General features: G+C 38.4%; 1 protein-coding gene and 1 pseudogene across 6 annotated transcripts in view; one reads left to right on the top strand and one right to left on the bottom strand.

Annotated features, from left to right (window-relative positions):
• The window catches only part of BBOF1 (basal body orientation factor 1), a 40,095-nt gene that overhangs the window by 17,989 nt on the left and 5,780 nt on the right, over nucleotides 1–16,326 (top strand). For all 6 annotated transcript variants that reach the window (XM_041759090.1, XM_041759087.1, XM_041759089.1 and 3 more), the window contains 6 exons: nucleotides 4,032–4,112; nucleotides 7,147–7,217; nucleotides 7,987–8,131; nucleotides 9,620–10,113; nucleotides 12,919–13,020; nucleotides 16,000–16,074. In XM_041759090.1, the coding sequence (XP_041615024.1) occupies nucleotides 4,032–4,112; nucleotides 7,147–7,217; nucleotides 7,987–8,131; nucleotides 9,620–10,113; nucleotides 12,919–13,020; nucleotides 16,000–16,074 (968 nt within the window). The remainder of the gene's footprint in view (nucleotides 1–4,031; nucleotides 4,113–7,146; nucleotides 7,218–7,986; nucleotides 8,132–9,619; nucleotides 10,114–12,918; nucleotides 13,021–15,999; nucleotides 16,075–16,326) is intronic.
• LOC121494133 lies at nucleotides 11,531–11,681 on the bottom strand (annotated as a pseudogene).

Genomic DNA, 16,326 nt, shown 5'->3' with positions numbered 1-16,326 from the left:
TCTAAAAGGAATATAAAAAAATTTTATATGAAAATCCTGGGGATCCCTGGGTGGCTCAGCCGTTTGGCACCTGCCTTCTGCCCAGGGTGTGATCCTGGAGTCCTGGGGTCGAGTCCCTCATTGGGCTGCCTACATGGAGCCTGCTTCCCTCTGCCTGTGTCTCTGCCTCTCTCTCTCTGTGTATCTCATGAATAAATAAATAAAATCTTTAAAAAAAGAAAAAATCCTGAAGACTGAATCAAGTTAAGATCCATAACTTTTTAGAAACTCTCAAAATAGCTATCAGAAGTATAGTTATACATTCTGAATCAAAGTGAATTAACTAGTGGATACTCTAATGGGCCACAGTATGATTTCTTTTTTTAAGAACAATATTGCCACCTAATGGAGAAATAGGTTTCAGACTTTTCAGAAAGACCCATGGGCCATGGGATGCCTGAGTGGCTCAGCGGTGGGAGCGTCTTTGTTTAGCCCAGGGCATGATCCCAGAGTCCCAGAATGGAGTCCCACATCGGGCTCCCTGCGTGGAGCCTGCTTCTCCCTCTGCCTATGTCTCTGCTTCCTCTCCCTCTCTCTGTGTCTCCCTCTCTCTGTGTATGAATAAATAAATAAAATCTTAAAAAAAAAAAAAAAGAGCCATGAGCCAGGAAGATTTAAAATTCAAAGGCAAAGGATTATGGGAAAAAATAACATGATTCTCTGGAATACCAAATACGGAAGAATTAAAGCAGGTGTAGGGGCCCATGAACTTAAAATGGGAAGGGGATGTATACACAGAGGAAGAAAATTGATTATAGTGTATATATAGAATTCACTATGCAAATTAAAAGAGGCTAATTTAGGGGATCCCTGGGTGGCTCGGTGGTTTGGCACCTGCCTTCGGCCCAGGGCGTGATCCTGGAGTCCCGGGGCCCAGTCCCGCATCCAGCTCCCTGCTTCTCCCTCTGCCTGTGTCTCTGCCTCTCTCTCTCCGTGTCTCTCATAAATAAATACATAAAATCTTAAAATAAATAAAAGAGGCTAATTTAGATTATCACAAGACATTCAAAGCATAAATTTTAAAGAAAAAATGATTTCTATCTACGTGATTAACAGAAAGAGCATGCATTGGTAGGTTGCAGTTATTATTTTTAATAATTTGTTTTAGTTTTTCTTTTGACAAAGTGATAATACCCTTTTCAGCAAATTTAGGTGATAAAAAAGAAGAAAATGAAAAGTCCTCCCCTGACAATTATACTACCTAAAGATAATTGGTAAATATTTTGGTGTATTTTCTTTCCATTTTTCTTCCTCTGTATTAGAAACATTTAAAAATATATGCTTTTAAAAATGAGGTTATTTTTTTTGAAATGAGGTTATTATTTAAAAACTGTTAACCTGACTTTTTTGCTTTTATTATGAATATTTTTCAATGCCATTACATATTCTTCTATAAAATCTTCTGACTAGATGTATGGAATTCCACTGGGTAGATGTATCATGATTTATTTTTCTAAAAGATTTTATTTATTGAGAGAGTGAGAGAAAGAGAGAGGAGGGGGAGGGCCTAAGGTGGAGGAGAGAATTTCAAGCAAACTCCATGTGCAGCTCAGAGCCAGACATGGGGCTCAGTCCCATGACCCTGAGATCATGACCTGAGCCAAAATCAAGAGTCCATTGCTCAACCAACTGAGCCACCCAGGCACCCCAATTATTATAATTTGTTAATTGATCCCTTGTTTTTGGACATCTGGACTTTTTAAAGAATGTGTAACAATTTTTTTTTTAAAGATTTTATTTATTTATTTGAGAAAGAGAGCATGAGCAGTAGGGAGGGACAGAGGGTGAAGGAGAAGCAGACTCCCAACTCCCTCTGACATGAGGCTTGATCCCTGGACCCTGAGATCATGACCTGAGCTGAAGGCAGACACTTAACCAACTGAGCTGCCCAGGCATCCTTGGACCCTTGGACTTTTTTCTAATTTTCCACTATTATACACCATGATGCATATCTAAGTAATAATATTTTTCTACACCTGTAATTAGTGTTTAGGATAACTTCTTAGAAGTGGAACTTATAAGTTAAAGAACATAAACTTTTAAAGGTTTTTATAGATGTCAATTATTTTTTGAAAGGTTTGTTAATTTATGGATTTCTGAAGGGCACCTGGGTGACTCAGTTGGTTAAGCATCTGCCTTTAGCTCAGGTCATGATCCTGGGGTCTTGAGATTGAGCCCTTTGTTGGATTCCCTGCTCAGTGGGGAGTCTGCCTCTCCCTCTGCACCCTCCCCCAGCTTGTGCTCTCTCCCTAATAAATAAATAAAATCTTTTAAAAATTATGGATTTTTGAGGGAGTCCAATGGTATATGAAATCCCTGCACACACTAAGGTGATAGACATTTCCATAAACTTATATGTTGACATTAATTTTTAGTCTAACGATGTAAGACGTCATTTAAAAAATTGTATGAAAAATACAGGGAGAAAGAACATCTGAAAGAGACATAAAATGGAGATTTGAGGCACCTGAGTGGCTCAGTGATTGAGCGTCTGCCTTTGGCTCAGGGTGTGATCCTAGGGTCTTGGGATTGAGTCCCATACCAGGCTCCCTACTGGGAGCCTGTGTCTCTCTCCCTCTGCCTATGTCTCTGCCTCTCTCTCTCTCTCTCTGTCTCTCATTAGTAAATAAATAAAATATTTTTTAAAATTGAGATTTAATACAGTTAGGACAGAGATCATAGGAAAATTATTAAGTATAAGGGAGGACAATAGTAGATAAAATAATAACTAGCCTTTATATTAGTTACTATTCTAGGTACTTTACATGTATTGTTTGTTATTTAATCCTTGCCACACACTATGAGCTAGTTACTATTATTATTCTCTTTTTATTCCTGGAAACCTGAGACTTAGAGAAGTGATTTGCCCAGAGTAAAACAGATGGCAAGTGAGAAAGATCTGTCTCTTGGGGGAAACCCTTCTCTACTGCTTTTTTAATGATATGAAGATTAGATAGAGTCTGTCTATTTCAGCCTGATGGATTGCCAGGAAATGTAGACTATAGGATCATAGCTTTAAAGTAGTTTACCCTTTGCCTAGAAGAGTTTTTATGTCCTTTTTATTCCATGTACACGTTTTGAGGATAGAAGGATTCATCTGTGGTAATCATAAGGAAATGTGTTTCAGGTTAATACTAGGAGGGGTGCCTGGGTGGCCCAGCTGGTTAAACATCTGCCTTCAGCTCAGGTCATGATCCCAGGGTTCTGGGATTGAGACCCACACTGAGCTCCCTGCTCAGCAGGAAGCCTCCTTCTCCCACTCACTCTGCTTGTGCTGTCTCTCTCTTTCTCTCTTGCTCTTGCTCTCTAAAATAAATAAATAAAATATTTTAAAAAATAGATTAATACTAGAAAGAATTTTCTAAAAATGGAAACTATGAAATGCTAGTCTAATGAATTCTGTGTCTCAATGTTTTTCTCATAGAAGGAATCTTATATTAAATGAGAAATTGTATAGGACTATTAAGGTCCCTTTCTATTCCAAAATATTATTTTAAAAAATTGTATTTATTTAAGTAATCCCTGCACCCAACATGGAGCTCAAACCCATGACCCCAAGATCAAGAGTTGCATGCTCCTCCAACTGAGCTAGCCAGGTGCCCCAATTCTAAAATATTATGATTCTATGAGTCCACATGATATTTCAAAAATATGATTATGAGAACAACTTGTCCTGAGAACTATTGTTCATGAACAGCTTTTTAGAAACTGAATACTTATCTTGTAAGTCTGTAGAAGATTATTGGGAAAGATGGTACTCACAGGCAGGGATGTGGAATTGTTCTGTTCAGGATTAATGATGTATAATAATGTATAACGGAAATAATAATATATGTATATTGTATAATATGTATATTGTATAATGTATATAATGTATAACATAAATAATGTATAATGTATAACAGAAAATGTTTCTTTATTGAGAATATTCCAGGAATGTGCCTCAATCACCCTGAATTCCTATTGATATTTTTTTGTTGTTTTAATTACAGCTGAAGGAGAATTTAAGGAACACAGAGCAGAAACATCAGGAGACTCTTAGAAGATTGGAGGGCAGGTTTTTTGAAGAAAAGGTATGACATTTTAGAGTTAAATACTTTGTTTAAAAAAAGAAATATTTTATTGATTTACTAAAACAATATAAGTATCTATATGCATTCTGAGACGTGTCAACCTTTCATTTGACTCTTACTAGAGAATATTTATCATATCATAGCAGAATTTAAAAAACAAAACAAAACAGGGAAATCAAAACCAATGTCTAGTCTTTTTCCCCCTCCTAGTTAGAGAGTCCCAAAGTCCTCAAGAGGGATTATCAATTTACCGAGGCTTTAGGACACACCACCGTCAGCTTGATGTTCCCCTGGTGGAAGGAGAGCTGCACATAACCACATTGTATAGGAGGATTGGATGGGAGAGGTCACTCTGGTACACATGAGGGTGTTTCCTCAGTCAAGCCAAGCCAGGCTAAGGATGTTAATAAAAGGGGCCCCCAAAATGTTCCTTAACATATCACAAACTTCCATGTTTCCCTGTGCTTCTGACATTAATTCGCCAAATTGTGGGAAGTGCATTGGAACACTTCTCTTCTACACAATTTTCAGAGGACCCATGGTATTTCATTAATTCTTCTAATTTTTCATTCTCAGGGAAGAATTGAACAGATTTTTTTTTTTCAGAAATTGGTAGGGATGTAGGAAGTTGAGGGTGGGGCAAATACGTACTCATCTCAGGTTTAGATTTAGATTTGCTTCAAAAAGTGGCTCTAGATTCCCAATTTCTGTAGTGAAAAATGTCATTTTTCTCCACTCCACCTAGGAGTGGAGCAGAAGCAGCATTTTGATGTTCTCACTCTGGAGCACTTCCTGGTACTGTTAGGAATGGAAGCCCTCAGGAAGTCCTCAGCTGCTCTCAATTGCTTTTTTCTTCTATCCCATCCTATGGAATCTTGATCTCTTCTCTACTAAGTGTAGCATTTTACAAACAAAGCTTAGGAGTGCTTGATCATTTTATAGAATACCTGACCAACAGTGCTTATATAAATTTTCTGAGGCCCCTGGGTGGCTCAGCAGTTGAGTGTCTGCCTTTGGCTCAGGTTGTGATCCTGGGGTCCTGGGACCAAGTCCTGCATCAGGCTCACCAAAGGAAGCCTGCTTCTCCCTCTGCCTATGTCTCTGCCTCTCTCTGTGTCTCTCATGAATAAATAAATAAAATCTTTAGATAGATAGATAGATAGATAGATAGATAGATAGATAGATAAACAAATAGGATTTTTATGTCTGGAAGTAGGTGGCTGCTGGCCTTTCCCTCATAGTTGCAAGATGGTTAATGCAGCTCTAAGATTTGTCTGTGTTAAGGGGGCCTCCCGTTGTGTCTGTCCTTTTTTATCTGCAGACCATAAAAGCTTTCCCAGAAGCTCTTAGCAGATTTCTTCTTACATCTATTTCATTGGCCAGAACCATGTTATATTGGATGCTGGGAAAGTGAGTGTGTTGTTTTGCTAGACACTAGTGGCAGCTGGGAAGGAAAAGGATAAGATGAGAATAAGTGATGGGATGGCCAGCTGCAGCAGTCGCCATCTCACCATGTTAAGTGTAAACCTCCTGGTTAGGTTCGAACCCCAGTGCTGCGCTGGTGTGAACCCCAGTGGTGCAAGTTTATGGCAGTGGGCTTTCCAGTAAGCCTGCTTATTCATCTCCTACCATAGCATGCTGCACCTGGTCATATAAAGGACTTCCCTCAGGTTACTGGTGTTTTGTTTTGTTTCCCCATTTAATCCCTTCTGTTCCTTAAATCACCAAGGCCTTTCCCAGTGTCATGTTTTTGTACTTTGCTATTCCTGTCTGGAATGTTCTTCCTCTGGCTCTGGCCCTTCTCATTCTCATTCTTCAGAGCTCAAATGTCATTTCCTCAGAAATAGACTCCCTAAACCCCAATCTAAAGTAACCTCTCTAGTGACTCAGTGGTTGAGCATCTGTCTTTGGCTCAGGTGATCCCAGGATCCTGGGATTGAGTCCCCCATCAGACTCCTTGCAGGCAGCCTGCTTCTCCCTCTGCCTATGACTCTGCCTTTCTCTCTGTGTCTCTAATGAATAATGAAAAATAAAATAAAATAAAATAAAATAAAATAAAATAAAATAAAATAAAATAAAATAAAATAAAATAACTTCCTTCAGTTACTGTCTATGTCATTACCTTGTTTGCTACATTGACAGCATCACAGGAGAGGTGGTATAGCAAATATCACATTGCCTACTGTGAATCTCTGCTCTGCCACTTACTAGCTATCTGATTCTGGGCAAGTTAGTAATCTCCCCTTCCCTCCACTTCCTCAGTCCTTGTTTTTGAGGATAATACTATCTAATTTTTAGGGTTATTGTGAAAAGTAAATAATACATGTAAAGCTCTGAGAATCATGCCTGGCATATAGTAAATGCTCAATGCATTTTAATTATTATTGTTGCCTGGATCTCACCTAGAATATAAATTGAGATTTTTATCTGGGACTTTATCTGTTTTTTCACCACACAGAATCTCCAGCATCTAAAAAATCTGGTACAATATTAATGCTCAATAGAAGTTTGTTGCATAAGTAAATAAATAACTCTTACCACATTGTATTTATTTATTATTTTTAAAAAATATTTTATTTATTCATAGACAGAGAGAGAGAGAGGCAGAGACACAGGCAGAGGGAGAAGCAGGCTTCACACAGGGAGCCCGATGTGGGACTTGATCCCAGGTCTCCAGGATCACACCCCAGGCTGCAGGCGACGCCAAACCGCTGTGCCACCGGGGCTGCCCACCACATTGTATTTAGTAGAAATTTCTCTCAACTCTGTTTTCCAATACTGATGTGGAATTTTATTTTTTGGTACTTATATATCATGCTGCTGCTTTAGTGAGGAAATTTGGAGGTACTCTGAGGTTCCTGTATTCACACACTCCTCTTTGCTAGTTCTTCTACCAGTACTTGGAGTTCTTCATACCAGGTCATGTGGACAGGAATATTTTATTTGACATTGTGAAATCAATACTTCACTTTTTGATGTGTAAATTTGTTAGAAATATAACTCTGTATTAAAATAGCCTATTTTCTTTTTTTAGCACCGACTAGAACAAGAGGCTGAAAAGAAGATAATAATGCTGGCAGAGAAAGCTCACCATGAAGCTGTTGTGTGAGAGACTGCTGTCTCCTTTTCCTTTCTTATAGCCTCTCTGACCTATTTGCTGGTCTGTTTTATTATTATCATGTTGTCTTCTCCCTCCTTTCCTGGTTTGCTTTCTTGGCATTTTCTTGTTTACTTTCCCTCACTGTTTCTTTCTCTTTGTATCCTGGCCCCTTTCCCCCCAACCCTTTCTGTACCAAGGTGGTGTGGAGGAAAGAACCCAGGCTGTGAAGTTAGACTTTGGTTCCCAACCTGAATGCTGAGTCACTGTCAAAAGATTTCCTAACTTTTTTGAAATTAAATTTCTTCATCTAAATATCGGGTTAATCATAGCAACTGTACAGGGTTATCATTAAGTATGTTAGTGAAAGTAACACTTAATTGTGTTATGCCAATAAACTACCAAGTCTCAATGGTTTAGTTCTTGCTCACTTAACAATCCAATTTGAGTCTGAAAGCTCTACTTGAGTGGTGATTCAGGAACTGGGGCTGCTTCCATCTTAGACTTCTTCACATCCAGTCATATGAATAAGGAGAGAGCATGGGAAACCCCTGTCTGCCCTTAACTACCTTGAGCTGGAAGTAACATACATTTTCACTCTCCTATTGGTGAGAACTTAAGTCACAAGATCCCCACCTAACTGTTGAGTACCCACCATGAACTAAATAAGTGGTGGTCATTATTTTTAACGTTGGGGAATAAGGCAATCGTTGTTCTAGTTTGGTAATATCTAAAACGTAGGCCGGTGTTTTGGGATCTTATATCTATCTATTTCAGGCAATTGAACAATGCTGGAAGAGCTGTTTTTAAAGAGAATGTTTATCTCCAGAAAGCTCTCGCATACCATCTGAAGGAAGCTGATACTCTACAAAAAAATTCCCAGAAGTTGCAAGAGACTCAGACTTTCCTTTTACATCAAAAGGTTCCCACTCCATTTAGACTTCATTTACTATTTTTCTGGTTTTTGTTTGTTTAAGAATTGGGTTGGTAAATATGAAAAATTGAGTATAATAATGCACATAAGGGCAACGGGACCATTTTTCTTTTGTCTGGATGATGTACCTTTCTTATTTGAAAGGATTAATTTTGAGAATGACATAGAAGCATGCAACTTGGCTTTATTTTATTTTTTTAAAGATTTTTAAAATTTATTCATGAGAGATACAGAAAGAGAGGCAGACACACAGACAGAGGGAAAAGCAGGCTCTCTGCAAGGAGCCCAATGCAGGACTCGATCCCCAGACCCCGAGATCATGCCCTGAACCTAAGGCAATCACTCAACCACTAAGCCACCCAGGCATCCCTCAACTTGGCTTCATAAAGAATATATCAGAAACATAACTATAACTCCTATGCCCTATTACCTTAAAATACTCATTTTACTTTGCTTGGAGTTGGTCTCTGAATCACTTAGGAAGAGGTTCAGCTGTGACAGCCCTGGCAACAATGACTTTACCATGAAAGGGTTTATTCTCTCCCCTAAAGAAAGTCTGGAGATTAGCAATCCAGAGGTGGAATGGTAGTGCCACAAAGTCAACAAAGCTGTTGTGCAATGCGTGGCTTACATCCCCAAAGTCACCTTGTGGCCCAAAGTGGCTGCTAGAACTCTATTACTTAAATGGCAGGAAGGAAAAAGGACAAGGAGGAAAAAGTATGCCCCCCCCCCCCTTTAAAGGTCTTCCTGGAAGTCCTGCACACACTTCTACTTATATTTCATTGACCAGAACATAGTTACTTGGCATTACTGAACTGCAAGGGAGGCTGGGAATTTTCAGTTGGGTTTACTGCCTTCCTTTTTTTTTTTTTTTTTCTGAAAGATTTATTTCTTTATTTATGAGAGACACAGAGAGAGAGAAAGAGAGGGGCAGAGACATAGGCAGAGGGAGAAGCAGGCTCCCTGCAGGAGCCCAATGTGGGACTCAATCCCAGGACTCTGGGATCAAAGTCCTGAGCCAAAGGCAGATGCTCAACCTCTGAGCCACCCAGGCGTCCTTGGGCTTCCTGCCTTCCTGAATGAAGTTAGAGTTTTATTAGTAAGGAAGAAAGGGAAAATGAAAAAGAAATAGGCAACTAGCCTATGGCCTAGGATAGGTAACAATTTCCACTGTATAGTTGTTAAGTTAATGTATTATTGTATAGTCTTAACTGATTTTGAAATTACTCTGTTTGAGAATAAAAAATATTTAAACTTCCAGAATTTTAGAGGAAGGACAGTTTCTTACTTAGCAAAATTAGTGGCCTTCCCAAGTCTAGAGAAGAACCCTAGGATATTTTTACTCTCCATACACATATCACCATCTCAACCTGGCATCAAATTTAAATTTCATGAAGTAATGAAAATTAGTGAAGAACTCTTAAGTTCTGAAATCAATTAAAGAAAATCTCTCACGTGTCTTATCTTTGTTTTTAGGAGATCAATGATCTTTTGGTTAAGGAAAAGATCATGCAACTTACCCAGCAAAGACTGCAAATCCAGACTCTTCAGAAGAAGGTGGTAAGCTTGGAGACTGCACTGAGTTGTATGACCAGAGAGTTTGAGATTGAAGTTTGTAAAGTGCAGCAACAGGCAATGATAGAGAACCAAGCAGGGCAGGTTGAAATTGACAAGCTGCAGCAACTTCTCCAGATGAAGGACAGAGAAATGAATCGAATCAAAAAGCTGGCCAAGAACATACTGGATGAGAGAACAGAAGTGGAAAGGTTCTTCTTAGATGCTCTACACCAAGTGAAGCAACAGATCCTGCTTAGCAGGAAGCATTATAAACAGGTTGCACAAGCTGCTTTCAATTTTAAAATGAGAGAGGCATATGCAGGAAGAACAGATTATCCTAAAATCCGAACGTTCGATGGCAAAGAGCACAGCACCAATAGTGTGAATCAAGATCTTATGGAGGCTGAGAAATGGTACTAATCATACCTTTAATATTTTATCTTTTGTGCTGCAACTTTTGTATCTTTTAGAGAAATAAGAACCCTGAGTTCAGTTTGCTAGTATCTAAATATTGAAAAGATTGCTCACGAAGTTATTTGAGGACAGGAACTATCTTACTCATCTTTGTAACCCCTATGCTTAGCACGGTGTAGGGCTTAGTAGGTATTCTTAATAGATTCCCTTTTTTAAAAAATTATTTTTTTATCTTTTAAGACATTTTTTTAATCAGAGAGAGAGAGAAAGCAAGTGTGATAGAGAGCATGAGAGAGAGAAAAAGCATGAGCAGGCGGGGAGGGGGGGTAGAGGGAGAAGCAGAGTCCCTGCTGAGCAGAGAGCCTGATGTGGGGCTTGATCCCAGGGTCCTGGGATCATGACCTGAGCCAAAGGCAGATAGATGCCTAACATACTGAACCACCCAGGCATCCCTAGATTCCCTTTTTTTATGACAGAGACTTGATAAAGAGACTAGATCATTTGTTCCATAAAATGTCATTGTAATATCTTTTAACGTTTTATTTTCTGTAAACTCATTATGAAGGTTTGATCAGATTCAGTTTAAACATTTTTGATAAACATACTTTCACAAATATTTTGTAATGTTTCCTTTACTATTATGAGATGAAATTCATAGGTAATAATATCTAACTAAACATATAATTTAAAAAACCAATATAACAGTTCTTTGTAATAATTCTTTATTGTACAGAACTGTCCTATGGATTAGATTAGCTGACATCCAGTAGTGGGCTCCCACCATTGTATTATCCAAAAGTCCCCACAAGTTTCCAAAATACACTCCAGATATCCACTGCTATTATGATAAAGGTAGCAGAAGGCTTGAGACAGTTGTAAATTGTATATAATGATTGTTTCCTGTTAGCATTTTTGTCTTATTCTTTTTTTTTTAAAGGAACCCCCCCCCCTTTTTAAAGATTTTATTTATTTATGAGAGACACAGAGAGAGACACAGGCATAGGGAGAAGCAGGCTCCATGAAGGGAGCCTAACATGGGACTCGATCCCAAGTCTCCAGGATCAGGCCCTGGGCTAAAGGCGGCACTAAACCACTGCGCCACCCGGGCTGCCCCTTATCAGTGTATTCTTAAGCTATAAATTATACAGCATTTTAAAGATTATTCTGAAAAACAAAACAAAACAAAACAGGTTTTATATCCCAGTGTAGTTAGGTTCTTCAAAGGCCTTAACTCAAGAAACTTAAAAGGACTCTCTACTACTATGTACTAAATATCTTATTAACAGTACTTCCAAATGAGTTCTCTGCTTTGTTTTATAATGGACTAATAATTTGTAGGTTCTTTTAAATTACATAGCTGTTGGGAAGGATGGACATCATGTGGCTTCTGAAGGATAAGATTCTTTTACAAAAATGTCCGTAGTAGGATTTTTAAAACTTTTTGCCATATTCAGAAATCTGTTACTTCTATTACCAAGAGGTCCAGTATAATTTCCTTCTTTTCAATTAGCAATAATCGCACCTTGGATAAACCTCATTGGCTATGATACTGCCACTGTGCAAAGCTTAATTTCTTTTTTTTTTTTTTTACTGTGTCAAGCAAATTGAGTCTGTACCATACATAAGGAAGTTTCTTTTACGTTTTTTGTCTCCAAAGTGGTAAGTAGGTTTTCAGACGGAAGTATATAAAATGATTCTCCACATTGTTATTCTAGAAACTGGACTCTTCCTCTCCTGCCCTTGTGTGACATTTTTGCTACTGAACAACTTCTCATCTTAACCTCAGTGTTCTATTGCCTGTACCAGCAGGGCAGAAGTGATTAAAATATTACATCATCTGCTTAGGAGGCAGATTGAGGAAGGAAAGTTGAAGTATACATAAGGCAAAGGCATATGCCTTTGATCATAAGGCAAAACCTAAACTTTTAAAGAAAACTAACCCAATGGGCCTATGTGTAAAAACATTTCTTACATTGTACAACCAATACTGTCTACAATGTCAGCCAGCTTTCGTAAACAGTAGTATAAATAAATAGTATAGGGATCCCTGGGTGGTGCAGCGGTTTGGCGCCTGCCTTTGGCCCAGGGCGCGATCCTGGAGACCCGGGATCGAATCCCACGTCGGGCTCCCGGTGCATGGAGCCTGCTTCTCCCTCTGCCTGTGTCTCTGCCTCTCTCTCTCTCTCTGTATGACTATCATAAATAAATAATAAAAAAAATTATAAAAATAAATAAATAAATAAATAAATAAATAGTATAATAGTATAATAGTATAAATAAAGACCTGCCTGGGGAGCTTAGATGCGAGTTTATTTGGAAGTAAGAAAATAAGCTAGATAACTTAGGTGTTATTTTCTAAATGTACCTTGTTATTCTGTTTTCATAGCAAAATATCTGATACAAAAAGAAACGTTAAAAGGAATTCAGCAATAATCTCACCTTGTATATAACTTTTTTGTTGTTTTTGTGTTTGTCTTTGGATGCATAATGTTAAATAACAACTTCCTATTTTACTTATTTGCTTAATGTTTGGGCACAAACTTTTTTCTTATTATAGATTTTCTTATTTTTATCTTAATGACTTTATAACATTTCAGAATGGCTAGCCTATTGATATGCTTTTCAACTTATGATTTTGTAATGCAGTTTTCTTTGTAGTCATTACATTTGGAAACCTCTTAATATTCAGTTACAGTTTGGAAACTTTCTCATGCTTACATATTTCATATTTTTTAAAAAGATAAAATGCTTATTACTTTGGCCATATTTTTCTGTCTCATTTTTTTTTCTTTGAAATTCTTCAGGACAGATATTCAAGGAAATGTGGATATTGGAGATTTGACCTGGGAGCAGAAGGAGAAAGTCTTGAGATTGCTCTTTGCAAAAATGAATGGTTTTGTTCCTAGGTAATTCCGTATTTTTTTAACGAAATACCAAGTTGTTATCAAACCTAGAAACCATATAGTAACAATAACCTAATGGAGGTCAGAAAAGTTTCTAAGGAAGTAAAAGTTTGAGCTGACCTCTAAAAGGTAAACAGAAAAAAAAAAAAAAAAAAAAGGTAAACAGAAGCAGAGTGTGTAGGAAAAAACATTCTGGACAGAAAAAATAGGAGTATTTTCAGTGTTGAATTGGAGATGATGGCAATATATTGAAGTGAAAAATACTCAAGGCATTTGTAAATAGGGATTGGAGTACAGGTGAGTTTAGGGAGGGAGACTTGAGCATATTTAGTGAAAATAGGTGAGTGTAGGAGAGAGGATGAAGGTAGAAGAGTAAAGAGCTGAGGCTAGGAATAACCAGTATAATAAACAAGAACAAATAATAGGACAACGAAAAGAAAAGAGCTTAAAGACTTATAGGTTAAATGGAAAAAAGGAGAACTTTGAAATGGCCTTTGTGTCTCTGGTAGCCTTCCAAAGTTTTGTTTGCTTTTTGTTTTTTATTAAGTGGTGGAAAAGAATACAGACTGCAGGTACAGAATGTCTGTCTCATTTTGAGTTGACTTTTCTGTACCCCAAGAAACAACCAGAGTTCTAGGCCTCAACTTCCATACTGTGTTTTGTTTTCAACACTAGAGAAACAAAGGAAATTGAGTAGAAATATTTCATACCAAAGCAATGAACTTAAATCTGGCCACTATGGAACAAGTCTAAGCTTGTTGGAATCCCATGCCGGAGTTGGATGAAGGAAAAACATGGGAATAGAACAGTGAAATGTGAGGTAAAGAGGAGATGAAAATGAGAAAACTCGGGCAGCCCCGGTGGTGCAGTGGTTTAGCACTGCCTGCAGCCCAGGGCATGATCCTGGAGACCCTGGATCGAGTCCCACGTCGGGCTCTCTGCATGGAGCCTGCTTCTCCCTCTGCCTGTGTCTCTGCCTCTCTCTCTCTCTGTCTCTATGAATAAATAAATAAAATCTTAAAAAAAAAAAAAAAAAGAAAATGAGAAAACGCACAAAAAGAAAAAGAGAAACCCAAGTGGAGAGGAATTAGATGATAAATGGTCTATCAAAGCAAGGACAGCAACTAGAAAGTTTATGAATTCAGTTGATTGTATGATTGTGATTTTAACAGTGTATTTTCCTTTGTGCTTAAACAAGTCAAGGAATATAATGAATAAATTGTACTCTTTAGTGCGTCAGCAATCACTGTGCCTATCTCAGGTACTATAGTATCCAAAGTATATGTTTTTTGTGCATCATTATTAGACTATTTAATACAGCCATATTTTTTTTATTTTTTATTTTTATTTTTTAATAAATTAATTTTTATTTTATTTTTTTTTAAATTTTTATTTATTTATGATAGTCACAGAGAGAAAGAGAGGCAGAGACATAGGCAGAGGGAGAAGCAGGCTCCATGCACCGGGAGCCCGATGTGGGATTCGATCCTGGGTCTCCAGGATCGCGCCCTGGGCCAAAGGCAGGCGCCAAACCGCTGCGCCACCCAGGGATCCCTAAATTAATTTTTATTGGTGTTCAATTTACCAACATACAGAATAACACCCAGTGCTCATCCCATCAAGTGTCCCCCTCAGAGCCCGTCACCCATTCCCCCCCACCCCCCACCCTCCTCCCCTTCCACCACCCCTAGTTCGTTTCCCAGAGTTAGGAGTCTTTATGTTCTGTCTCCCTTCCTGATATTTTCCACACATTTCTTCTCCCTTCCCTTATATACCCTTTCACTATTATTTATATTCCCCAAATGAATGAGAACATACACTGTTTGTCCTTCTCCGATTGACTTACTGCACTCAGCATAATACCCTCCAGTTCCATCCACGTTGGAGCAAATGGTGGGTATTTGTCGTTTCTAATGGCTGAGTAATATTCCATTGTATACATAGACCACATCTTCTTTATCCATTCATCTTTCGGTGGACACCGAGGCTCCTTCACAGTTTGGCTATTGTGGACATTTACAGCCATATTTTGAATGTGTTTTTTTCTCACTTTCATATGTACCTAATTGAGGACCAGTTTTAGGAGTAGAGTATGTGTCTTTATCTGCTGGCAGGTCAACCTATTTTTTATAATCCTATTAAGCTCACTTTACTTTTTTTTTTTTAAGATTTTTAAATTTATTTATTCATGAGACAGAGAGAGAGAGAGAGAGAGAGAGAGGCAGGCTCCATGCAGGAAGCCTGATATGGGACTCAATCCTGAGAACTCAGGGTCACGTCCTGGGCTGAAGGCAGGCACCTAACCACTGAACCACCCAGGCGTCCCTAAGCTCACTTTCCATTAGAATATTGAATTAGTGATATAATTATTTCTCTTTCTTTTTTTATTTAAAGATTTATTTATTTATAAATAGAAACACAGAGAGAGAGAGAGAGAGGCAGAGACACAGGCAGAGGGAGAAGCAGGCTCCATGCAAAGAGCCTGATGTGGGACTCGATCCCAGGTCTCCAGGATCACACCCTGGGCTGCAGGCGGCGTTAAACCGCTGCGCCACCAGGGCTGTCCTATTTCTCGTTCTTAAAACAGATTTTCCAAAGTAGAAGAAATCTTCATACTGGGTCTATCTCCATTGGGTAATTTTTCTGTTTGAGGTTCTTTTTGTGGGAATGGAATTTTTCTGGCCATCTTTTTGTTCAGTAGTCTGGTTTAGGCTTAACCATCACCATTAATAGCTGTTGTATCTGTATCATCATTATGACCATCTCCATAAATACTACCATTTAAGTTCAACACGTCTCAGCTTTAAGAGAAAATAAGTTTATATTAACTTGCTTAACATTATATTGTCTCTCTACATATAAAGCTGTTTTGAAAATAAGAAGCTCATCCAACTGAAGCATTTCTTTTAGCACTATTAAAGTGTAGTTGAAAGATGGAGCATGAGGAGACATTAACTCATTGTTAACTTTTACCTACCACAGGAAATACAGCCAGCATTCTAGGCCTCCAGTTCCAGACTATGTTGTTCCTGATGATGGAAATACAGAGGAATTAGAGTAAGAGCTTTCTTTTTTTAAATTTTTTTTTTAATTTTATTTATTTATGATAGGCACACAGTGAGAGAGAGAGAGAGGCAGAGACACAGGCAGAGGGAGAAGCAGGCTCCATGCACCGGGAGCCTGATGTGGGATTCGATCCCGGGTCTCCAGGATCGCGCCCTGGGCCAAAGGCAGGCACTAAACCACTGCGCCACCCAGGGATCCCGAGTAAGAGCTTTCTTGACAAAGCAATGACTGTGAACCTGATCA

This window comes from Vulpes lagopus, chromosome 6 (genome assembly GCF_018345385.1).
Source record: "Vulpes lagopus strain Blue_001 chromosome 6, ASM1834538v1, whole genome shotgun sequence".
In the NCBI taxonomy this organism is placed as follows: Eukaryota; Metazoa; Chordata; class Mammalia; order Carnivora; family Canidae; genus Vulpes; species Vulpes lagopus.
Note: the sequence above shows the minus strand (reverse complement) of the source record. Positions and strands in the feature narration are given on the sequence as shown.